Genomic DNA, 26,170 nt, shown 5'->3' on the forward strand with positions numbered 1-26,170 from the left:
TTCTGGTCTAGAAGCTTTTGTGATGAAGGAATTCTGCTAAGAGAACATTTCTATGGTTTAGCAGACTACTAGAGCTCAATCTAATTAAGACCCTGATAAGAAGCATTAAGTATGTTTCAGCTATTTTGATTGACTTTTTTCATTAAATCACTAGTTCATTTATTCAAAGCATTTATTGAGCACTCACTATGTATGTGCGAATCAGTTCCTAAGGACAGAAAGACGAATACAGCGTAAATCTGAAGTGATAAACATGTAAACCAATAATGACTGTACAAATTGATTTGAGCTATAATGGAGGTATAGTCATCTTTCCACATTCGAGGGGTGTTGGTTCCAAGACCCGTCTCAGATACCAGCATTTATCCATGCTCAAGTCCCTTATATAATATGATGTAGCATTTCCCCATAACCTATACACATCCTCCCATATACTTAAAATCATCTCTAAATTACTTATAAAACCTAATACAATATAAATGCTATGTAAATAGTTGTAAATACAATGTAAATGCTATATAAATAGTACATTCAAAGTGATTTAGTAACGGTAAGTAGCAGAACCCAGTAGAAGGAGTAGCTGAAAGATTTATAGTGACTAAAAGGAGAAAGGGGATTTAGATCTATAATAGAGCATTAGACTGGAAAATGTTGAGAGGTCCTTGAAAATTTGAGCTTCACGAAAACAGTGAATGCAAAACAAATGTCAACAGCAAATATCTCTGGAGTGATTTTTATTCTGAGTTGACTTTTATTCTTGATACTTTCTTCAATGATTATATAATTACTTTTTAAACCAGAATACAAAAACCAAAAGCAAGACATCTTTTTAAAGAAGGGAAATGGTTATTACAATGTCCCTTCTGCTAGCCAGTGGTTCTCAAACTTGAAAATGTATCAGAATCACCTGTATGGTTGGTGAAAAGAGAATGCCACCTCTGACCCTCCCTCCTATTCAGCTCTGGGTGAGGCCTGATAACTTCCATTTCTAATAAGTGCCACTGGACTAAAAGATGGCAACATAGAATGGCTATGTGGTTAGTGAAAATGCCTGGGTTTTGAAGTCAGTCAGGTAATTCTGCTTCTGCCCTTTGCAGGCTCGGTGTAGCAACAGTGGACATATTTTAACCCTCCCCAGCCTCTTTTCACATTGATGGAATAAACATAACACACACCTCATAAATGTATTGTGAAGGCTGAACAATATGCTTAAACATCCAGTGCACTGCAGGCCTTAGTTAAGATCCTTCAATAATGTTGGTCCCTTTCCCTTTGATTTTTCCTAAGGATGGACCACACATTTGCCATAACTGTGTTTACTGTGACATGGTTTAGCCACAATGCAGGTCAAATTATTTCCTCCGAATTTAACAAACCATGTACATCCCTCTGCTAGGAACAAAATCCTCATCGTTCATTTATGAAATTGGGGATAATAGTATAATAGTATCTACTTTGATATTATAGATAATAGTATCCCTTTGCAGAGGCACATCCATGAAGCTTAAACAAGATAGTATGTCAAATGCTTAGTTCACTGAAATATGACACAAACGAACTTATTTACAAAACAGAAATAGACTCACAGACATGGAAAACAAATTTATGGTTACCAAAGAGGAAAGGGATGGGAGAAGGATAAATTAGGAGTTTGGGATTAGCAGATACAAACTGCTATATTTAAAATAAACAACAAAGTCCTACTGTATAGCATAGGGAACTATATTCAATATCCTGTAATAAACCATAATGGAAAAGAATATGAAGAAGAATATATATGTATAACTGAATCACTTTGCTGTACACTAGAAACTCACATGACATTGTAAATCAACCATACATCAACTTAAAAAATGCTTAATTCAGTAATTGCACATGGAAGATACATAGTAAACAAGAGTTTTCTTTCCCTTTCCCCTTAATTGGATATTTCTCTATAGTTTCTCCTAGATCAAGTTCAAAAGCTCACCTTTCTAGAATATCTCAAATCAACCTTTCCAGCCTGATCAGACTGTTCCCTTCTGTGTCATGAGTAATTTGAAGTCAGTCATTTGGTTTATTTAAGTACTGGTAAGGACACACTGTATATAAACTACTGTACTGGGTGTTCAAGGAGGTAAGTAGAACACTGTTCCCTGGTTGTGGGTAGTTGGTTGGAATGACAGTATACATAAAAACTTGAATAAGAATGCAAGGCCAGATGGGACAGAATTTTACAGAAAGCAAGTGTGGTAGGAGTTCTGAGATTACAGTGGTTGATCTGATTACTTTGCCCTAAGAACAAAAGAATTACTAAGAGTTGTAAGAGAGTCATAGTTTTACAGCTGAGAAGATAGGTCCAGAGATCTAAGAGGTTTAGGGGCACAGATGTGGAGTGGTTCCTGGTTTCATGTTGCTTGTAGACATGTTTCTTTCTATTTTCAAGCATTTTCATCAGTTTATGTTTGTTCTTTTATGTAGGCAGTTTGGTGTAGCTATGTAAGCACTGGGCTCTGAAGCCAAAATGTTTATGTCTGAGTCTTGGCTTTGGCTTGGCCAATTACTATCTGTGTAACTTTGGGCAAGTCATTTATCTCTATGCTTCAGTTCCCTCATGTATAAATTGAGAACAATAATAGTACCTTATTTCATAGGGTTGTTGTGAGGATTCACTGACGTAATACATGTAAAGCATTAAAAACTGTGGTGTTATTATAACTGTCATTAGTCTCGGAGAGAACGGAAAGCAAGGAGTCTAGTCTTCTGTTTTTTGTTTTTTTCTTCTTCTTCTTTTTTAAACCTCCTCCCTTAGATTCTGATCCAAGCATCCAAATAGGTGCTCAGTAAATACATGTTAGCTACCTTAATCCTATGGGATGAAAACACATTTTTGTATTTCACTAGTAAGACTTGGAATCTGTGTAATTCTGGCCTAGTCTGGTAACAGGGGAATCCAGAAAAGTAAAAACTCAGATAGCAACAGATTCTAGGACCCAACAGAGCTTCTTTTAAAAAAGTCAGTCAAGATCAATAGATACAGAGAAAGATGGACGCCAATGAATCTAATTCCAAATAAGCTTTCTCATCTATTTTAGGATCTATTGAAATGTCCTTAGAGAAAATCTAGCCTTTTAAGGAAAGTGCAGAGAACATACCTCCTGTGGGCTTGCTTTGAAGGAATGTTTTAGCAGGCGCTGCATTGCACCCTAGAGGTGGTTGCACTGATTTGTGAACTGAGGTGACAACATCGACTCCCTCGGGAAGAAAACATGCTGTTTCTACACAGGAAGTTTAACTACAATGATACTCCTTGAGACAAGAAGAAAGAGGAAGAGAAGGAGGTGGAGAAGAGGAAGAAGAAAAAGAGGGAGAGGGAGAAACAGACGAGGAGGAGAAGAAGGAACAGTAGCAGCAATGCCACTGTCGACCCAAACACTGGTCAGTTCAATATTTAGACTAAAGAAAGCAAGAACTTTTTTTCCCCTCCAGACCACCCTTCTCTACTCTTCTCAAATGCCTCCTGAGAAAATTTTGGGACTAATTACAAGCCAATTACAAGATGGCTATTGCAGAATTAGGGAGAGCAGGTGGAGGTGAGAAATAACCTATATTCAGGGGTCATGAATTTGCGGAGGGGGCGGGGGTAATGGGCAGGGATTTGGTACTACTTTCAGGATCACCTATCAGGAAATCTAGGGATGGAAAAAGGTACCAACCAGCCTTCCAAATCTTTTGCCTGTTTGGCAGATGAAATCACGTTGTCCACTCCCACTCTCGGCACTCAGGTGATCGGGTAAAATCAGCATCAAGAGGGGAATCTTGAAGTGAAAAGAAATGACGGAAGGTCAGCCTAGAGGTTTTTTCAGGGGAGGGGGTTAGTGAAGGTCAGGTCCACCCACAGCATCAGAAAAGATGGAAGAATTAAGGGTCACCGTCAAACCAGCCTCAGAGTTTGGGGTCAAGCCAAGGGTTTGGGTCTCCTGATACCCTAGGATTTGCCCTGCCACACACCCTTTAAGTTTCTCAGTTTGAGTCTCGCCTGTAGATTTCCTGAAAAGACACCGTCTTATTAAGCATTCTCACAGTGCCCAGCTCAGAGCTGACCTCTGAGCCAGTTCTCAATAACACCTAGGAGCAAAATCGCCTTTTGAACTTGGAGGAAGGGCTCTGGGTTTATTTACGTTAAGGTGGCGTGCGGGTGTGGCCTGGCACCAGCTGCCAGCAAAAATTTCCGGCTCACCCTCTTTCAGCTCTGCCCAGGTGACATCGGTAAGCCCTGCAGGACGACTAGGGGCTAAGTGGTTAAGCCGCGTCCTTCAGGTGTCGGCCTCGATCCATTCGGAAACCACAATCCCCAGAATCCCTTGTGCAGGGAGGTCAAGCCGCAAATAAGATGGCTCCAGAAGGGTGGACATGCAGCAGGATGGAAACCCTAGTCCCTGGCAGTTTCTCTACCGGATATGTTTAAATTACAGCACAAATGCACCACCCCACTAACTACCTTCGTGGCGGAGTAGGCCACCGCAGACGCCCTGCTGGCTCCTCCAGGGGCATCCTGGGAATTGTAGTCCAGCCGCTAGGCCGCGCCGAACTACCTTTCCCATAGTGCCCTGCGGGTCGGGCACTATCAACGTTCTTTTCCAAAACTTTCTCCGCACTGAGACCCCCCTTTCCCCCGTTCCCTTCTCTCCGACAGCTCCTTCCAGTTGCGACAGAACGGCGGCCTCTGGAGGCCTTGGCCCCTGGCCGCGCCGCCCTGGGAGGCACTTCCGGCGGCGGTTCACTTCCTGGTTGGGTGGATGGAGCCGGGCGGGGGCGCGCGCGGGGGAGGGGCGGCGGGTCAGTCTCCGCCCGGAGCTCCCGGGATCAGCTGGCGGGCGGGCGGGCGCCGAACGCGGCCCCGGCTCTGGCTGCAGCGCCGCCTCCTCTCCGCGTCGCAGGCCGGCCGGGCGGCCGTGACAATGTTGCGGGGCTGCTAGCTGGTGCCGGCCGCCGAGCCGTCTCAAGTGGGTGCCTTCGGGATGCTGCCTCGCGGGGCGGTGAGGAGACCGGGAGGAGGGGAGGCAGTGCCCGGCTGGGTCGGCGCTGCCCGAGGTGGCCCGAATCCCTCCTTTTTCAGAGCCCCGGGCATGGGGGTCCCGGGTTCTGGGCCCCGGGATGTGTTTTCAGCCCCAGGGTTTTTCTCTCTAAGAAAATGCATGAAGCGTTTCCCTAGGATGATGGCTTTTGCTCCCCCTAGGACTCAGCAGTTGAATTTTTAAGTGTGTTACTGATTCATCCTCTCTCTCTTCCTCTGTCATCACAGGTTTAAACTTACACGAATCGCTCTCTTGAGGAGGAGGGGACCGCCGCGCGATTGTCACGCATATTCCTATAGGCATCCTCCTTCAGCCCCCACCCCCACGGCCGGATTCGGGTGGCTCCTCTCCCAGCTGAAATCCGAGAAGAAATCCTTGGATCTCTTGTTTTCTTTAAAAAAAAAAAAATCTAGAAACCGACGGTATTTTGCTTTACTGCCTCCTTTTCGCACGATGAAGAAGTTTTTCGACTCCAGGCGAGAGCAGGGCGGCTCTGGCCTGGGCTCCGGCTCCAGCGGAGGAGGGGGCAGCACCTCGGGCCTGGGCAGTGGCTACATCGGAAGGGTCTTTGGCATTGGGCGACAGCAGGTCACTGTGGACGAGGTGTTGGCAGAAGGTATGGTGGGACTCTTTAAGTGCGCCGTAAATTAAAATCTTGTGCTGATGCAGCAAGACTCTGGTTTCTAGTTGTTGAATGTATGAATGGGTTTTGACCAATTGACCCTCCCTTCCCCCTTCCCTTGCCTTGTGAATGACTGTCCTTGAGAAATTTAAAACTGAGATTTGAAAGTGACAGGGCTTTATGGGGTGGGGGGAGTTTGCCGAAAATTATTTACCTTGGTGGCCTTTTATGTATTTATTTTTAAATATTGACAAGCCAATTGCTGCCTGCCTCAGTGAATTATGAGGGTCGGACAAGAAAACGTATGTGTGAAAGTATGAAGCTTCACCTCAAATGTAGGATGCAGGGCTTGTCATCCTCCTAAAACTTGAAATATTGATTTGAGGGCCAAAGGGTGGGGATGGAGGACCTTTAAGAAGAAAGAGGGGTTTCCCCTCTTATCCAACTTTCCCACTCCCATGAGCAGGCATTGGAAGGAAGAGAGGCTTTTTGGAGACTAGGAATGTGTTTTTCTGAGAGCCAGGGCTCTTGGTGGATTTGACTAGGTTTGTTTCCTGACCCAACTATAATCAGGCCCCCAGGATGTAGCTAAGATAACAGAACTTACATGAAATGAAATGTGGTTATTTTGAAGTCAGTCCAGTAGGCCCCTCTTCCGCCTGTTCTTGTTTTTTGGTTTTGGGTTTTGTGTGTGTATGTGTTTTTTTTTTTCCCCCCTGCCAAAAGAACTTGAGAGAGTGGCATCTGATTTTTGATTTTCCTCTACGGGAGAGGATGTTACTTAGATCTGTGTAAATTCCCTATGTGTGTGTTCATCTGTATGTCTTTAGACACGGTAGTTGTATATCTTTATCCTTCAGGCTTTCTGGATATCTTTTTATGTCTCTTTTGGTAACCTTAACCTCGACATTCATAATTATGCCAGACTCATACTTTTCACAGCCCATTGCCTGCCTAGTGTGCTTTTATTTTTAATAAAAGCAGCAATTTCCTTGGCGTGAAGCTATTCAAACTAATTGGATGGGGCCAACCTGCTGTAGGTTGTGTTATTGGCTGAGAGGGGATGGGGGAAGGGGAGGCCTCTATTACTGCAACATGGTGGGGGAACAGTTTTTCAGCTAGGGAAGGAGCCTTTCTGCAAGCTAGGCTTGGAGCTAGGGTCCCGACCTGGACCTGGGGAAATGCGGGTCGTGGTGAGTGTTGCAGGCGGTGGGTCGGGAGGAGGTAGAAGCTGTGTTTGGCTCTCAGCCTGTGTCAGCACGGGATTCAGCTGGGCCCAGTTTGCCAGGGTTAGGGTTGAAGCCTTTATTTTAAAAGCACTGTTTTTTAAAAAGATCTGGCAATAAATGTCCTTGTGAAATCGTTGTTCTTTTCCATCCTCAGTACTGCTCTAGTTGGACTTAATCTGGGGCCTGAGTCACTGTCCCTCTGGATCTTTCCCTGTGGGCTTTGGTGCAGGATGGGAGAAGCTTCTGTGCCCGCTGCCAGATCCGCACCCTTGAGTCTGTTCTGTCTCTTTCATCCCTGTGCCAAAGCCCTTGACTGCAGCGGGATGGAGAAATGGAGGAGTGTGCGTGAGAGAAATCTGGAGGGATGAGGGGGCGCAGAGCTCTTTCCTTCCCTCTCAGTGGCCTCTGCTGACCTTATAGTCCAGAAACATTTCGTTCAGCTAGGATATTGTCTCATTAGAGATGGGGCTACCCTAAGTGGTGCCTCTTCTCAGCGTCTAAGTCAATGGGGAAGAGAAAAGGCAAAATTGGTCTTTGTTATCCAGGCTGCCCTCTTCTTCCCCAGAATTTATCCCTGAGAATTCCACATTGTACATTATGATATCTTCAAGTGGTACTTAGGACTTGCAGCTTTGCCTTCATTCATTTTTTTCATTCAACAAACAGGCAGAGTCTCTGAAAATCTAGGCACTGGGCTAGCCGATGGGGATACAATTTAAAACTAGATGCTGGAATTTACAAACTACTTTGAGAGATGGAAACCATCCAGTTAAAGTAACTGGTATGTGCTATGACGGAGATAAGCTTAGGGGGCTGCGGCCTCCAATTTTAGAGAGCCAAAAATTGCATGCTGCAGGAAGTGACTGACTGAAGACTGAGTAGGAGTTTTCCAGGTATGGTGATGGTGTGGACGGAGACTCAGAGTAGCAAGGGAAAGATCCAGAGGGACAGTGACTCAGGCCCCAGATTAAGTCCAACTCAGAGTAGCAAGAGAGTAAAGCCGTGTAAAACTGAGTCTGGCAGTGTTGCCCTCTTTATGTTCTTTGACTGTAAATGAATTTGAATTTGTGGTTCTTAGAAGTATGCAGCTATGTTGGAGCCAGTTTACAAAGTATTTGGGTGGTACCCACCAAGTACAAAGGTGCTACTAGGTTCTGAGAAGGGTATATGGAGCTTTAAAGAGTGATGCTTGCTTTTAAGGAGCTGTCGGTGGATTAGAGGAGACAAGGCAAGCATTCAGCCATGCAGCAGTGTAGTTACCAGCACTGTTTGTAGAAGCTGGCGGATCTAGGTTCTAATTCTGATCTGTTCTTTACCAGCTGTGAAACCTTGGGTAAGACGTTTCAGCCTCTCTTGAATCTCCATTTCCCTATGGCAGTGGTTCTCAAAGTGTGGTGCCTGGGTCAGGGGCATCAGCAGCACTTGCGAGCTCGTTAGAAATGCGAATTCTCAAAAAAAAAAAAAAAAAGAAATGCGAATTCTCAGGCCTTGCCCCATAAACTGTGGGTGTGGGGCTTCCACAAGTTCCTGGAGAGATTTTGCTGCAAGCTAACATTTCAGAAGCACTGCCCTGTGGAGCGGTCTTGAAGACTAAATGTGGCAATGTACGTAAATTATTGAACGTTTTTCAGATGTTCAATAATTGGTAGCCGTTATTTACCAGCTACATATATGTGTATAACATGCATATGTAGTTAAAGAGGAGTGGGGGGCAGTGTGAAAGCTAGTTCCGCTGCGGCAACCTGTGGCTCTCCTTTCCCCCTTTGTGGGTGGACAGAGCCAGATGTTCTTTGCAGAGCCCTCAGCAGCTCCTTAAAGGGTCCACAGATGTTTTGGGGAGCCATATGCCTTCTTGGACCCTCTTCTCTTTGAGTCCCCAGGTACCGACCTTGCCATCTGTCCCAGCCAGAGTTGTCTAAGGATGGTGCGAGTTGTGCCTCAGGTGCCCAGGGCAGTGACCAGGTGGTTCAGGGAGTGGTGGTGTGATGGGCTTCAGACACAAGACCTCGTTAACCACCTCATCCCTCTGACCATTCCCTTCTCCTCCATGTGAGTTTGGTCTGTGCTTTGTTGTGAGGAACTGCAAGAACCCCGCAGAGGTGGTGCCAGAGTAAGACAGGAGATGGGCAGCCAGCTCGCCATCAGCGCCACCAGCCCTGCTCACCGGGTTTCACTGACTAGTCCACCAGGGGTTTGTCTGGGGGAGGTGAAGGCTCTCAGTCAGGACTTCAGAGGGACCTGGCTCTCTCTAGGCTGGTACAGGGGAGGATATTTTCTCTCTAGCTTCCTCCACGAAGATGCCATGATAAGATGCTAAATTACGCCTGAGATAACGGGCACGTGATGTCAAGGGGAGCTTTGGTTTAAGCTTCCAGAATGAGCTCAATGGGAAAAGTGGAGCAACGCTCAAAGAAGAGCTGAGAATCTGTGCTTTTACCATCCCTCCTGTGCTGTATGGGACCTTACATCTGAGCTCTCGACAATCAGTAAATGTTGACTACCTGCTGTGTCCAGGACAACATTCCAGAACTTCATCAGTTCTGTCTAAGGTGGGCCAGGTGGCTCTTTAGGACAGTTTTCTGACCTCTGTTAAAAGGAATTCAGGTCTCGGGCTAATGAGAACTACTGAGTTTCCATGTCAATAAACTTTGACAATTTCTCCTACCTACGGTACAAGATAGTGAGGCTTAAAAAAAAAATGTGTGAAACCACCTGAGCCAAACAAACATGAATGTGTGTCTGTGTGTATAGATATGTGTACGAATGGCATATATATGTACTCTTGGTATCAATATGACGCGTGCATGTATTCATTTAGTGGACGTTTTTGGTGCCTTCTTTGTGGCAGGCACTGTGTTAGGCTCCAGAGTACTGGGATAAATGGGACTTGGGCCGGGCTCTTAAGGAGCTCACAGCCCAACAAATAACCCTAAGATAAGTGTCCAGCACTTAGCACGGTCCTGGGTGTCTAGTAGGCGGTAGAAAGATGTCATGAGGTGATAAAGAGAAAGGGGCCTGGGGCTGAGGGCTTCCGGACGAAGTGCCATTTGAACAGGAATGGAAATTACCCAGCAGGTGTTCCAGATGAGGGTGACCCAGGCCTTTCTAAGCAGGAAGAATAGCAAATGCAGAAGTGAGGAGAGGGGAGACAGTATGATGAGTTCTGGGAGTACCGACTAGTTAGGTGTTACCATTTTGGTTAGTACAGGTTTTCCTTTTTAGAGTCCAGGAAAGAGGGATGTGATGAGGTTGGAGGAACTTCTTTTACTTTTGCTCCCCGGCTATGCTGGCTGCTCACTTTCCTCAGTGGCCCTAGGCTTTCTGAGTAACTCCTGACCAGCTGTCCAGGATGCCCTGCCTCCCTCTGTGCCTCAGCCCTGTAGGGGGAGGCAAGGAGGTGGCTGGTGTCTGGGGACACAGTGGTCCCGAAGGTTCAAAGAGCCGTAAGAAGCTTGAAGCACAAGCAGGTGGGGGAGTGGGGTGACCAGTGTTACAGAAAGGACTGGGGAGGCAATGAGGGTATTTGACCAGAGCAGAAGGTATGTTGGAGAGAAAAGGAAATAAGGCTGCGGAGAGCTTCAGTGCCAGGCAGGGAGGTTGGTGACGAGCACGTGAGGTCTTCTCTTGACGCAGACACCCCTTTGACCCCTCCCACCTCAGATGTCTTTGCCTGCTGGGAAGTCTGGTTTTTCAGTGGCAACCGCAGATTTTCAGGGGGTGGTTTGTGAATGGTGTCTTCTTCCTGGCTTCGGGCACGATGACGGTTATAGCTTTGCTAATTATAGCCAAATCCAGAATTCAGAAACGAAATCCAGAATAAGCCATTGCATGGTCAGAGCCTTTCCTGCGGTCTTTCTAATGAAGTCATGCTTGTTTAATGAGAGGTCTTGAAGAGAGAGAAGCAGTTTCATGTGGGTTTTGAGTGGGAGGGGGGATACACTTGTACCTGAGGAGCTAAAACTGCGTGTAGAGCACACAGGAAAAGCTTGGTAAATACTAATAAAGTGCACATGAAAAAATACTGCTGCCCCAGAGCAGTCATTTTCACCCGCAGCATTTGAAAGCTGACATTTCAGAAAGGGGACTAACCCCACCGTCTCTCTTCATCTTGTACTCTTCAAAACGGTAGGTGCTTTCTGAGCCTGCTTAAGAAGTAACTGACATCGGCACCTCAGGAACCACACAGTGATAACCATAGAAATGGCATTGTCTGTTGACGGAGCATCCAGCTCTTGAAGTAGCAAAGAATAGCCTTCAGCCGACTTTTCTGGAGCCATCTTTCGGTGTGGAGGGTGCACTGTGGTGTTATTGGGAGATCCAGGCTCCTTGGCATATTCATGGCCTCATTCAGTAACTGTCACTGTGTGCTAGACATCGTACAGTAATTAAACAAGACATGGCTCTGCCTCAAGTCATAGAACTTCAGACGCATGTGTAGATAGCTCGAAGTGCTGTAACCAGGGGTATAAAAGGGCCCCGGAAACAGACACGAGGAAGCCGTTAATTTTGTGGCGTGAGGAGTAGTCGGGGAATGATAAAGAAAGGTGATATTTGAGATACATCTTCAAAAATAAGTTCTCCTTACCAGATGGACAGGGTCAAGAGAGAGTAACATGGCCAAAGATAAACAAAAGCAGAAAAAGGGTACTGCTTGCCGAGAGCTGTATATTTTGACCCAGCAGTGATCCACTAGTGGTCCAGGGCCAGTAAAGTGGCCAGTAAAGTAGCCACTGGCCACAGGTGGCTATTTCAATTTAAATTATCTAAAAGAAAATAAAAATTTAATTCTTCAGATGCACTAGCTTAACAGCCACATGTGGCTCCTGCCTACAGTTTTGGACAGCACAGATGGAGAATATTTCATCATCACAGAAAGTTCTGTTGGGCAGTGTTGGTTTTGAACCATAGCCCTTTAAACTTTTTGGATAGAACAGCACCCTCCGTTTACAGACATACAGTCCCTTCATATGTGTCTGCTTGTTTATTTTTGTTATATTCATGTCCTGCTATCATTAGGTAATACCGACGGCACAGTATATATGTAAAATGAAGTTTGTCATTTACGATAGTGGACACAAGTCCGTAATTGGAATAATCTCAGTAGGGTTTTGGGGTTTTGGTGAACTTCTTGTCGTATCTTATTAGATTGTGATTGTTTCTACATTGTAATGACTGATGAAGAGGGTACCAGGAATAGAAATCAGACTCTGCCATTCTCTTGTTGCTCAAGTGTGCTTCTGTTATCTTTAATCCAAGGTTTCTTTGCAGGAATCTTTTTAATCCTCTTGTTTGTTTTATGAGGGCTAAACCATTTAAAACAAATGTAATCAGTAAATGCACTTAACCAAGCACACGGGCTGCGGTGCATCTCAGCACATCTCAGCCTCTGCTACGGAGCGCTTACTCTTGCCCCAGGATTCCATCCCAGTGGTCTGAGACACGTGACTGGCGTATGGGCTGAGTGGAAGCACTAGTGCTGGGCCATATATTAAATATTAATAAAGGTAAAATCTTATTTTTTAAGATGACTAGTAATAGAAATCTCCTCATATTGTTTTTCTAAACCTAGTGGATTGCTTTGTGTACCTGTTTGGAGACCACTGGTCTAGTGCAGTGGTTCTCACCCAGGGGTGATTATCCCCAGGTGACATTTAGCAAGATCTGGAGACATTTTTGATTGTCACAAGGAGGGGAGTAATACCGGCATCTAGTGGTTCTAGGCCAGGGATACTGCTAAGCATTCTGCAGTGCGCACAACCCACCCCACCCCCAGCCCCCGAACAGAATCCTCCAGCCCAAAATGTCAGCAGTGCCACGGTGGTACAGCATGACGTGTTGGCCAGTGTGGGGATACAGAGGAGTCAGGGGTGGCTCGGGAGAGTCTAATTTGCTCTGTGACTTCAGGCAAATCACTTAATTTTTAAATTTGTTTTCTCAGAATCAGCGAGCCAGCAATCTTTCTTAACCCATTATGGTTAAAAATCTTTACATCATTTTCAGTATAAAACAACTCCTCCCAGAAATAAACCAGTAAACCGAAGGAGGTAGAATGGCCAGCCTTTGTAGGTCCTGGCTGAGGGGAGTTGTCATTGACCTCCCACTGACCAGATCTGAATTATGAACTCTACAAAATTCTCTGCATATTTCCATATCTGAGCAACCCCGAAAGTTTGTGGAAGCATTTTCTGACTTGAATTGCTCCAAGTGAGGTTCGGGTGGGAAGGGATAGTAAAGGTCAGAATGTTATGAGAGAAGATTTTGAGAATCCTTTGTACCAGGAAGAATTTTCAGAAAGAGTCTAGCACTTGGCAGCTAGCTAATGGTCTTGGGTTCAAGTTCTTTCGCTTCTGCTCCTTGTCAGTATGGCTTCGGAGAGGTCATTTAACCCGTGTGAGCCATTGCTTCCTCATTTGTTGTAGATGTCCTTCCTACCTCCATAGGGATGCTGTGACCCTGAAGTGAGTACACGAGAGACAGCTGGCTCTGCCGGCCAGAAGGGGGATGGTTTGCTGAGCATCTAGCATATACTTTCTCAGCTCTGAGATGCTATGGCAAATGGAGAAGCAATGGAAGGTTACTTGGCATCTGCCCTCCCAGTTGATGTGACGTGACCAACACACAGGAAACAAGTGCACCCCACAAGACAAGAGCTGTTGAAATGCTGGGGTGTGTGGTGTGGTCTCTGAATTCCGGATGAGCTGAAATGGTTAGGGAAGATATCACGGAGTTGGGTTGTTCTTAATTGTGAGTCTTTTCTCTGGAACCCCTTCTCCGAGGAACCTTGTTTTAGGGACCATATCTAGTTCAGCACGTTTGCACATGTTATATTCTTAGTAAAGTTGAACGAAGTATTGCAGCATCTTCAGTCTCTTTTGAGGAACAGAACTGCCTACATAAATAAATTGTATGTTCTGTGTTTACACCCAAAGCCAAAGAGCTTTGTCATTCCATGTGATTTTGAGTCACTCCGGAATAATGCACATTAGCACATTAAGGCAATACTGGCTACAACATTGTGTGCCTACTTTCTCCCTCCATCATTATCTTCATTATCATTAGGTCTGCTGTGTGTACTGTAAACAATCTCATTTCTTCTCTTACGTTATGGACAATTTTTAGGAAAGAGGTTTTCTTCCTATGACTGGGACTCCCTTCTTGACGGAGGGCGAGTCCCCCAAGTTGGAACAGATTTGAATGAGTGAAAATGTAGAGTTTCATTTGAGATCCGTTGTGAGTGAATCTGCTCGAGCTGGTCAGTTTTCTCCTTGGGCCCTGAGTTAACCTTGGCAGACAGCGGTAGGCGAGGATTTCTGCAGAGCCACAAGATGATTGGATGAAAGCGTTTGCAGCATCCCTATATTATTAAAATAGAAGGCCAAGCATAGCATTGATGTTACATTATCATTTGTAATTATAATGATCTTACATAATAATGCCTTTCATCTAGGACTTGAATCCTGGAGAAAGCAGTATAATGCTGTGTAATTTGTTTGGTGTCTGTTTTTAAGGACCCTTAGAGCTATTGTACCGGGACCTTCAGAGTGAGAGAAAGATTATTGTCCCTCTGGTACTGAGCATGAATTTGAGAACAAAATGTAGACTTTATTATCCTTCAGGGTCAGGAAGAAAGAAGAGGACTCAGGCCTCAGCAGTTGGGCCCTTCCAGTGTTTACAGAAGTGGCAGGTCTCCTGCTAAGACTCTTGACTCACTATTTTCTCTGGTCAATGAATCTTGCCGGTTCAGGAAGTGCTGATTATCTTACAGGTTTGTTAGACTTTTTCAATTTCCCCTGGGGGTAACCTAGCCCTGTTCCTCAGACCTTTGTCCTCTACTATTTTTAGAAGCCTGGGAATGTTGGTGTTTGGGGGAGTGGGCAGTATTTCAAGAATTCTATCTGGCCTTTGGTTATGGGAAAATCTTGGTTTGACCAGAAGGTGTGTCTCAGTAATGATTAGGGAAAACCTGATATTCAGTACTGTCTTTCCTCTCTGTCTCCTTGGATCAAAGGGAGCACGGTGATGTTCTCCTTCGGAGAAAACTTTCAAGGTTAGCATCACGCATGTTTAGTTTAAAAGCGTGGGAATTGGAGGTAGACAGCCCTTGGGTTGACTCCCAGACCTGACCCTGTGATGTTGGGCAATGGACTAAGATCCCGGCTTCTCCTGTACAAAATGCGGGTAATACCCTGAGTGTTTGTAAGAATAGATGAAATTATGCAAAGCACTTAACATAGTGCCTGGCATGTAGTTAGCAGTCTGTAAATGGTAACTCTTACTATTTCGGTGCATGAATTTTGTTTTTATCAGGCAGTATTTGTTTTGCTGTATGTAAAACCTGGTGGAGCTAGAGTCTTGGAGATAGATGAATAGGTAGGTAATATCTACAGACAAATACCTGTTTCTATATCTGTATCTGTAACTTTATCTGTCAGTGTATCCACAAACCCCAGGGTGAGGAATAAGGAGAAGAGAGAATCTTGGATAAATATTGTGGTTTGATTTTCTTTCCCCCTGCTTGTCAGCCACTTGTGTGTTAGGAAAATTCCCCCAGCCTGTCTGGTTACCATTGGTAAGATGGGCCCCTCTGCCTGGAGGAATGCCTGATGCCAGCTATGTACCCACCTTCAAATCTTGTGCTCTCACACAGGCCTCCTGTTTCATTCAGGCCTGTGCCCTCCGCAGCATCCATGAACCATGGATTTAGCTCTTTCCAGTGCTTTACTGATAGCACTGATACCTGGGATACCCTCCCCACACCTTAATCCCACCTAACCTTTGTCCTTCCTAACAGCTGTCCAAGTGACCAGTCCTGCCTCCTGTCCTCTGGATGCCTGTCATTCTTGCTGACTGTTTGGGCCTGTAATCGCAAAGTTTTATCTTGTTATTTATCTATTTCATTTGTATCTACTTTCTAGTGTTAATTAGTTCTCAGGAGGAAGGGTATAAACCTTAAGTTTATTTTGTATCCAATTCAGGACTCTTAAATTTGAACAATGTAAGAGTGGGTAGTGGAGGATGAATTAACTGAACGAATAATACAGTAAATTGGTATGTGCTAATTTAGATTCACTGGGCAGGCACTAGAGACCAGACAGATTTGAGATATACAGACCACCCTTATCCCTATTCTAATAATGTAATAGATCTGTGTTTGGGACCTTATTACAATGATAAGAAGTATCAAATCTTCTAGGTTTTCAGTGAAGTTGAAAACTAACAAAATTCAAAGCAAAGTAAAACACCTTCCAGAAAACCATGTAAATCTCTCTCTGTTGATTGGATTCAATTAAGGGGAACCTAATACTATCAATCTCAAAAGCAGAGATATAAGGTATAACTATGGTATAAGGTAACTTAACTCTGTAAAGGAACTCTAGAACTAAATGCTATACCGTGAAGATGGAGGAGATTAGTTCGAGTATCAGAAACTCAGATACAACTGAAATTTGTCTTTAAGGAAGGCATGCATTAATTTTCAAGCTTGTGTGGTTGTTGGCCTGCAGTGCATTAGACAGTGACTCTCAGCCAGTGTGTGGAGCAGTGAGCATGGGGGCAGGGGACAGATAGGAAGGAGATACAGAATTTGAAAATGCCCAGGTCCAGCCAGGAAAGGAGGGGACCTTAGCGAGGATGGGAGTGATGGTATACCCTCTTAAGAGGCATACTGCAGACTTAAGCGGTTGGGGTGGGAGGGGACATGAGACTTTAATGTCTTCAAAATGGAGATGGCTTGTAAAAGTCTCATAACTAGCAGCTCAGTTATCAATTGAGTCTAGAGAGATGGTGCCTAAAATTGATCACTGTACGTAGCTCTTAGAACATAGATAGGGACTTCTCCCTGTTCTTGCTGCTTTAAGAGAGGAGAATTGAAAAGACGGGTCATCAGAACATCTTACCTGGTGGTTTGCCCTGGGAGCTCCGTGACCTTGTTGAAAGGTCAGCTCTTTGGTGGCTCTCTGAACAGTGATGAGAATTCACTTGAAAAAAGTTACCTTCAGATAATACAGACTTGCTCAGAAGATGAAGGATTTCTTTCTCTTTTAAAAATCATAGTTTCAGAATATTACTGTGCTAAATTAATAATATAAAATGGGTTATATTTAAGTGGCTCTCTACTCACCCAGCATTATTAATGGAGGTGAAAGTTCACGTTCCTTTTCTGTTCACCTTCCATACCTTTCCCTTACACTGGAAACATCAGTCTTAATAATTAGATGTCAGAGGTGAGGGAAATCTAAGAAGACTCTTGGACTTCTGGCTTAAGTGACTAGACAGATAATGGTGTCAGTAAAAGGAAGAGAGAGCAGAGTATGAGGGAAAGAGAATGGCTTTAGTTTGGGACTTTTTCGCATGAATCACTGTTCAAAATCCAAGGGTGGCTCCAGTTCAGGACAGCGTCGGATAGGGCTGGCCTGGATTTTCAGGTTTGGTGGGAGTTGTTTTATAACCACGTGCTATTAATGAAAACGGAAATGGAATGAGATCGCGCATCTCACAAGGAGACTTTGACCATCCAGGGTAAGGAACCCGGCATGTGTTATTTTGCCAGGTAGCCCATGGTAGCTGATTCTCCTTGCTTATTGTCCATCTCCCCCAACTAGAATTTCACCTCTGTGAAAGCAGAGACCGTGTCTGTCCTGTTCATTGCTCTATCCCCAGTGCCTCGTGTAGAAGCTCAGTGAAACCAGCTGAATGAATGAGTGAGCCCGTGAAGGCAGGAGAAGGAATGACTGAAGATGGGGATGGAGAATCCGGAGAGTGAGCGGTGAAAACGATTCGTAGGCATGAATGATTAAAAAGAAGGAGGGTGTGGATATGTCAGGGTGTTAAAATAAGGTGACAGAAGGGTGTTTATTGGATTTGGAAATTTGGAGATCAGTCATGAGCTTTGTTAGAGCATTTTAAGTGGAGCAATGGAGTGGAGCCGAGGTGAGTGGAGCCGAAATGAATGAATGGAAGGTGAAGTGGGTGCTGAGTCAGGGAGGAATTTCTTATTATTTTAAAATGGTGGAGGAGTCTTGAGGACATTAAGCAGAGAAGTGCCCAACAGAGAGGAGGAAGTTGGAAATGTAGTCCCGGCGGGGGGCGTTATTGATGGCAGATCATGAGTGGAATCATGAACTTAGGTGGAGGAGATGACCTTGGACAGGAGAAAGGGCGCTTTATTCACTGACCTGCAAAGAAGAGGAGTAGAAATGGGGACAGAGGAGAAGCAATAGGTTAGGTTTAGTAAGTTGAGGGGGTTCTCGCCTCATGGCTTCTGCTTTCTATTGGAGGCTGTGGGGTGGAAATAGAATCGGGGATTTGAAGAGAGTAAGGAGGAATGTGGAGTTCTTTGGGTTTATGGAGAGAAGGAATGACAGAGGGTAAGTAGAAGAATGGCCTGGTCATTTGGAGAGCCCATTGGAGATGACTCATTGTAGGAACTGAGGTTTTCCTGACGCCTGAGGGTTTGTCAGTTTTGAAAAATGTACTATTTCAGATTGGATTTTTTTTTTTGAAATACATTATATACTTCCTTTCTTCTTAATTATATGCCACAGAGGCAGTATAATATAGGCGGAAAAACCCCTGATCTCAACCTGTCTGGTGACCACCATGCCCTGTCCTGTGGACAGAGGGCTTCTCAGCTCTGTCCATCATCGGATCCTTGTCTAAAATGAGGGCAAGATGATGGTGAAGTTGCTTTCCAGCTCTCACATCTTAATATTCTTTTATTTCTCAAATGCATTGTTATCAGAATGTTACTGCTTTGTTACAGATCTGGTAGGATCTTTGCTTAATACGATTAAGACGTTTGCTCCTGAATAAAATGGCCCTGGGTTGCTACGCTCTTTGAATTTCATGCTTGTGCTTTGTGGTGTTTTCTGCTTCCTTTCTTACAAGATTGTCAGCTGTCACTTCTTGCTGCTTACCCGTGCGTCTTCCTGAATTAGTGCCTCGCTACCTTGCCGTGGCCTTAGAAGCTGTATGACTAAGCTCGTTAGAACCGCAAGTAACAATAAAAAGGCCCTTAGTGAGCATTTGAGGATCTTGTCTGTGATTGAAGTACGTGAGCTGCTGAGCATGGATTTCCTGTCCCTTGTTGGCACAGAAACCAGTATTTTATGTCATGTTTTTGAAAGGTTGAGTTCTGAAGAGATAACGAGTTACCATTTGATATTTACTATTAGTTAAATACGTTTCAAACCTTTTGTCTGAAAAGTTGAGCGTCAGTGCCTTAGGGCCTGAACCCATTTCTGTTTCCTTTTCATTTACTATCCCTTCTCTTACTGTCTCCCAGCCTGCCCTCCTCAGTGCCTTCTCCACACTTTCAATGTAAGGCAGTGTCCTAAGCACCATTATTGTATTGTTTCAGTCATTCTCAGTTTTGATCTTTTTGCAACCACAGAGAAGTTTCCAAGATTATAATCCACTGTTCAGTGCTGTGTATGTTAATATCTCAATAAGGGCTCTGCTGGAGACTCAGATGGTATTTGGTGTTGGGCCTGGAAGACTGAAAACAATGAAATGAATGCTAGTTCCATATACAATCCTTAGGAGATAGGACGAAAGCAATCCGGAATTCTTTAATAAATTTTTTATGAAAAAAAATTAATCCACAGTATAGTAGAATAATTAAAAGATAAAGCCAGACAGAAGGAGAAAACATGACCCATAATTTCATAGATTACCATTGTTACCGTTTTGGTGTGTACCTTCCAGACTTGTGCATTTAAAAAAAATAAGAATATGCTTTTTACGTCATCCTCTGCAGTTTGTTTGTTTGCTTTCTCACTTAGCAATATATCCTAACTATCTTTTTGTGCTCAGTGTCTGCATCAACAGTCTTCATTCATTGTGTGGATGTTTTGTGATTTATTTAACCAGTCTCCTAATAGACATTAAGGTTATTTGTAACTATTGCAAAACAACCGCGGTAAGTATTGGTATTCATTCCAGTACTTCCTTAGAATAAATTTCTGAATGTGAAATGGCTGGATCATAAGATATACATATTTTAGCTTTCAATACATCTTATAAAATAGCCTCCAAAAAGATTAAACCAATGTATACTTCCACCAGAAGTGTATCTTTTTTATGAGGTTGGACATGTTTTATTTCTTTCTTTTTCTTTCTTCCTTCATCCCTTTTTTCCTTTCCTTTTCCTTTCCTCCCCCCTTCCTTCCTTTCTTCCTTCCTTCTTTCTTTCTTTCATTCTTTCTTTCATATTTCTTCTCTGGTAAATTTTTTGTTTCTTTGCTCAGTTCTATTAAGGCATTCATCTTCCTTAATGATTTACAGAGATTCTTTACATATTTAAAATATTAATCCTTTGTTTTATGTATATATATAGAGAGATGAGGGGAGTTTTTTTTTTTTTTTTTCTATTTTGTCATTTACCTTCTGTTAAGGTGGGGATTTTGCAGATATTTTTAATTTTTGTGCAATCAATTATGTCAATATTTTCCTTCCTGATTTTTGTCTGCAGTCATACTTGGAAAGGGCTGAGGAGAAAAATGGGGCCTCGGTCACAGTGATCCTGCTGAGTCTGAAGTTTATCTTTGAGCAACAGGGAAGCCATTCAGAGTTTTCAGAGGGGTGTTAAGAGTTTTAAGCATGGTCAGATTTGCAGTGTGGTTAAATTTGTGGAGGCGGACACAAGGGAGATGAGTTGAGAGCATTCAGGAGGCCCTGACCACGATCCGGGTTACAGGCAGTGAGGGTCTGAGTGGCAGAGTGGTGACAGGAACAGAGTCAGTATTTAGTCCTGTCATCAGGACCTTTTTGGATTTAGATGTTGAAGGAGAGAGATGGGAATCAAAATAATTCTAGGTTTCTAGTTTGAGCACCCAGGTGTGTGAGACAGAAGTGGCACTAACCGAGCTGTATTATTCAGGAGGAGAGGGAAGATTGAAAGAGGGAAGACACAGGTTTCATGAGGGAAGATAATGAGTGTGATCTGATCAGTTCGTAATGTGTGTGGGTTATCTACTGCTCTGTAACAAACTACCCTACAGCCCAGTGGCTTAAAATAGCAGTTTATTGTTTCTCATGATTCTGTAGGTTGACTGGGGCCTCAGCTGGATTTCTGCTCATCTCATTTAGGGTCTGTTAAAATTGTCTTTCCTCCCACCACTCCATTGTTTACCTGAATTCAGAACATCCCAACATGGACTGATAAATCACATTTCTAACATCACACTATCCTTAACAGAAATATATATGTCAGACAAATCCAGGAAACCCTATGGGTTTATACACAGAGCTCTGGTGTGTTTTACCCCCTGGGGGATACAGTGAGAACTGGGTGAAGGGTGTGCCTTTTAAAATTTTTACTTTTTTGTTTATGGTAAAGTGGGATAAAGGCTTTGGGGAACTTGGGCAAGTCATTTATAGAAACGAGCATCTACGGAAGATCAAGACTCATCCTTGGACAAAGAAGGAGGAAATTTCACCCTCTGAGACAGGAGGAGATAATGAATCAATGGGGATAGGGAGAAGCTTGTGGGTGGTAACAAGGAGAGAAGAGAAGGAATTGCCGGCCAGTGTGGACAGAGAGAAGTTTGTAGTGGGACCGCTGGGGGTGGGTGGGGAGATAGGAATTTGAAGGTGGTCATGGCCGATGTTCTCAGTTTTCTGGAATAAGGAGGCGAGGTTGTCTGCTGAGGGTAGTGGTGAGGATGGGGCTGAGGAGACTCCTGAGGGTTTGGGTTAGTCACTGAGAGGAATGGGAGAGGGAGCTCTCCAAGGACAAGTAAAGGACTCAGGCAGGATGAAGACCATGGGTTGATAGTGATGCTCTTTTGCAAGGCTGTGTAGTTTGTCTCTGGTAGAACTCAGGAGCTTGGGGTTTGGTGGATTTAGCACTGATCCAGGGTTTAGATGTTTGGGGAGGTCAGGTGTGCAGAGGAATCAAAGGAGCAGTCCAGGTCGTTAGCCATGGGGCCAGAATGGGGGAGAGAAGACCCTTTAAGGAGAAGATTGATTGATTGGGAGAAAATAAAAAACAATCAGAGCCTGGCAGATGGGTGAGTCTGAAAACAGATCAGCCCAGAGTGAAGGCTAAGAGACTGGAAAGCTTGGAGGGTGTGTCAGAAGGTGAACAATTGACATTTAAGATTTGTATGGACAAGGTCTGGGGTGTGGCTGTGTATATGGGTGTTTAAGAGGACCCAAGGTCATTGTCGTGAGGATATTTTGGAGGCTGGAGTATAGGAATAAATCATCCTTGGGGATTTTGAAACCACCCAGGATGATGGCAGGGGCTGTGGTGGAGAGGACGCGGGATGCCAGAGGCTTCAGTGAACGGTGGGAAACGAGTAGGAGGCTGGAAGCCACCCGAGCCAGGTGGCACGAGCTAGGAGGGGCAGGCATCTTTACATGGGGGTAGAAGAGGGAAGGAGTAATGATCTGGAACCAGCTTAGGAGAACAAGGAAAAATCTGACCTCCTGCTGTGAAGTTCTTGAGGTGAAGGAAAATCTGACGTCAGAGGGCTGCTGAGGCAAGTGATGTTGGCTGGCACGAGAGCTCTGGCTGGGCCAGAGCAATTTGGATGATATCTCTTTGGGCAGATTATGGAGCTAAATTACTGCTGTTATTGTCACATTTATGTAATTTATGGCCTTTGTGTTTCCTCTGATTAAAAGGAATAAACTTTCCTTTTACTGAAATTTGCCTGTATTATTTACATATTATATATGTATCATATTTACTTACGGTTAAGTAAATATAAATATGTATATTTTTACATTCTCCCTTTGGTCCTTGCTTTGAAAAGAAAGAGACGAGACTCCGCATGGTCACCGTGCAGACATCCTCAGTATGTCGTTTTGAATGTGCCTTTTCATTTTGTTGCCCTGAGTCTGTGCTCACCTTTAACTTTTAGGTCCACCTGCTCAGGTTGGTTGGCTCTTGGTTCTCTCTTGTCACACTGAACTAATGATTAACCCTTCTGGAAGCCCTTTGCCTCAGGGGTTGCTGAGTGATGAAGGACCACTTCCCAGTTTTGACTCAGCAGCCTTTAGATAAAGGAAGAGGTCCGACTGTGTCAGCAAAAATGCTCGATCTGTGATTTAGAAATGGTATCTTGCATATTTCCAGTTATTCAGGAACCAAAACTGTTAGCTGGGCCATCTCCATTAAGTGCTGCCTCCTCTCCATCCCTAATGCTTCAAACTCCTTGCTTCACTTGTTTGCACGGATGCAGGGTGCTGTGGGCAGGGTGCTGTGGGCGGTATCTGCTGACTTTCCATGTGATTTAGTTGTTCCTGATGTTTGTTCTCTCGTACACTCAAGGGCACTTGGCACATACCTCTTTAGTTTTTGTCCCATCCTACTGTATGTATGTGTGCGTTTATTTGTCTCTCTCTCTGTCTTCTAAGCTGTTCTCACCCACCTTTGACCCCTGTTGGACTCCTTGAGGGCATGATTAGGTTTCTACTTAACTTTTTATATGCTCTTAATAAGTACATACTTAGAAAGTAGGTATTGAATTAATGCATTAAACTTAGAATTCTATCAGCCTAACCCACACATTTTGCAAAGGAGAAAACTATGCCCAGAGGATTACATGACATGTCCAAGGCTACTAGGTTCAGATGGGAATATTCTATTCTCAGGGTTTTTGGGGATTTCTGAAAGATTAGTGTCAAAACAACTAGGTCTGAATTGATTGTGTTCCCCAAAGTTAGAGATCATTGGACTTCTTGAAAGTTTAATCGTATCTTCTAGGAATAGGAACTTTCAGCCTCATTTCGACTATCACCCTGTTTAGGGATGAAATGTGGGTGGGACTTTTGTTGTTCTTTAATTAACTGCTGAGATTGGGGAGTGAGGGTCCAGGTACAGGAAGGCTCTGGCCTGCTTGCAAAACTGGTAGGTTTGCTTTTTCCTTGACCTGTACCTTCAGGACATCCGTCTGTCCCTTGGGTGCTGATGGGAACATGGAGCCATGCACTGGGGACAAGGTGAAGGGTACTGGATAATCTCTGGCCTGGCAGGCAGAAAGCAGCATATCTGGGGCACTTGTGAGTGGTCTAGGGGAATTGGGGTTACAATAAAGGACATTATAATCAGGTGCCAGAAGTTGATAGATAGGTCATTTGTGGCTGGTAGGGTTGGCAGGAAACAGTGAGTCACACTGCCAGGTTGACAGGGGACTGAAAGAGAGCAAATTCTTAGTAATAGCTGGGAGAGCCCTTTTTCCATTTAGACCAGTGGTTCTTAATTGGGGGCTATTTTGCCCACCGAGGGATGTTTGGTCAATGTCTGGAGATATTTTTAGTTGTCACAACTCAGTGAGGAGTGTGTGTGTGTGTGTGTGTGTGTGTGTGTTGCTGGCATCACATGGGTATTGGCCAGGAATGCTGCTGAACATCCTGTGTGCACCGGACAGCCCCTCAGTAAAAAAAATTCATTACCCAGCCCGAAGTGAGTAGTGCTCAGGTTGAGAAACCCTGATTTAGACCTTGATGATTAGTTAAGTCATAAAAACAAATGTTTTATATGTACTCTTTACCTTGAATTCTAATGGCAAAGTTGGATATATTTGACCTTTTTCAATTGAAACAAAATTCCCATAACATAATTAATCATTTTAAAGTGAACAGTCCAGTAACATTTAGTACTTATTCATAGTGTTGTGCAGCCATCACCTCTATCTAGTTCCAGAACATTTTCATCATCCTGAAAGGAATGTAGCCATTAAGCAGTTACTCCCCATTTCCTCTTTCCCCAGCCCCTTGAATTACCAATTTACTTTCTGTCTCTGTGGATTTACCTATTCTGGATATTTCATATTAATGGAATCATATAATAAATGATTGTCTTTTGTGACTTTTTTTTTTCACTTAGCTTAATGTTTTTGAGGTTCATTCCTATTGTGGCATGTATCAGTAACCCATCCTTTTTATGGCTGAATAATATTCCACTGTATAAACATACCACAGTTTGTTTATCCATTCATTCATTGAGGAATACTTGGGTAGTTTTCCACTTTTGGCTATTGTGAATAATGCAGCCGTGAACATTTGTGTACAAGTTTTTGTTTGAAAAACAAACTTCTTTTTCAGTTTTTTGTTTTTTGTTTTTGAGTATATACCCAGGAGTGTAATTGCTGGGTTATATGGTAATCCTTTGTTTAGCTTTTTGAGGAACGGCCAAACTGTTCTCCATAGTGGCTGAACTATTTTTACATTCCTACCAGCAAAGTATGAAGGTTCCAGTTCCTCCACATCCTTCTTGCCAACATTTGATTTTTTTTTTAAATTTTTGTTTTTGATAGCAGCCATCCTAGTAGGTGTGAAGTAGTATCATTATGGTTTAAAAAGAAAACTTTTTTCATTGTAGTAAAAAATATGCATAACATAAAATTTACCACTGTTAATAGTTTACCTTTTGATATACAGACTGATCATTCAACAAATATATCTTGAGATCCTCCTCACGAGGGCTCTGTTGAAAGCACTGCATACACTGTGATGAGCAGAACAGGTAGAAGCCCCGAGGAGACAGGCGTTACTGAGCGCCCACCACTAAGTTCTGGAAGTGATTTTAGCAGAAAGTATAGGAGATATAGTTATTGCAGCAAAGTTGATTGTCACAATTTCTTGATTTCTGTGTGAGTGTGTGTGTGTATATGTATGTGTGTAGTTCCTTTCATGTAAGGGCAAATTCACAGTTTAAAAGATACAGAGGAAAAAATAAATAGAGAGAAATGCCAGACCCAGCAGTGAGAAGGTGGGAGGCCTGGGGCTGGGGCATCTGTCTCTTCCCCGTAGTAGTCCACAAGGTAAATCCTGTGTTTCAGGTTCCTGTAGAAACTCCCCAAGCAGGTTCTTAAAACATCTTCCCTTGTGATCTGTCATTATCTTTTGAACCGTATAGATGGGACAGTCGTATTTCCTTTCAAATTGGATAAAAACCAAAATCACATATCCAGCTGCTCATCTGTGTCTTCTGGAAGGATCAGAGCCCAAGTAAGATGAGGTGGGGTTGTGGACGGAGTGCCTGGTAGGACTGAACTGTGGAGTCCCTTTCTGTGTGAAGTCCCCAAGATGTGGGCTGAGCTGAGGTCCAGGTCCACATAAGAAGCACAGTGGCAGTGGACAAGCAATTTCCTTGACAGACTGTGTACGAGAAGATTCCCCAGAAGGAAGGTTTATGAAAGTCCCCATGAAGGAGTACAGGAAGTGTTTGCTTTTTTTCTCCCATGGTTGGGGTCATATTATTTTCTTAGGGCTGCTGTGACAAATGACCATAAACTGGATGGCTGACAACA

The 26,170-nt window shown here is 43.8% G+C and overlaps 1 protein-coding gene and 1 long non-coding RNA gene across 10 annotated transcripts in view; one reads left to right on the top strand and one right to left on the bottom strand.

Moving 5' to 3' along the window:
• LOC105088911 (uncharacterized) overlaps positions 1-4,459 on the bottom strand; it is a 49,611-nt gene extending 45,152 nt beyond the window's left edge. Inside the window, exons 1-2 of the long non-coding RNA XR_010384164.1 lie at positions 4,220-4,459; positions 3,696-3,797 (exon numbers count right to left, since the gene is read on the bottom strand). This is a non-coding gene — a long non-coding RNA (uncharacterized LOC105088911). The remainder of the gene's footprint in view (positions 1-3,695; positions 3,798-4,219) is intronic.
• A 358-nt stretch (positions 4,460-4,817) lies between these two features.
• AAK1 (AP2 associated kinase 1) overlaps positions 4,818-26,170 on the top strand; it is a 147,614-nt gene continuing 126,261 nt past the window's right edge. For 7 of the 9 annotated variants that reach the window (XM_064494422.1, XM_064494423.1, XM_064494425.1 and 4 more), the window contains exons 1-2: positions 4,818-4,985; positions 5,285-5,673. In XM_064494422.1, the coding sequence (XP_064350492.1) occupies positions 5,511-5,673 (163 nt within the window). In that variant the 5' untranslated portion in view covers positions 4,818-4,985; positions 5,285-5,510. Of the gene's footprint in view, positions 5,019-5,284; positions 5,674-26,170 lie in introns of all 9 variants that reach the window. The other 2 variants (XM_064494430.1, XM_064494428.1) reach the window with 2 other exon arrangements.

Source organism: Camelus dromedarius, chromosome 15 (assembly GCF_036321535.1).
Source record: "Camelus dromedarius isolate mCamDro1 chromosome 15, mCamDro1.pat, whole genome shotgun sequence".
In the NCBI taxonomy this organism is placed as follows: domain Eukaryota; kingdom Metazoa; phylum Chordata; class Mammalia; order Artiodactyla; family Camelidae; genus Camelus; species Camelus dromedarius.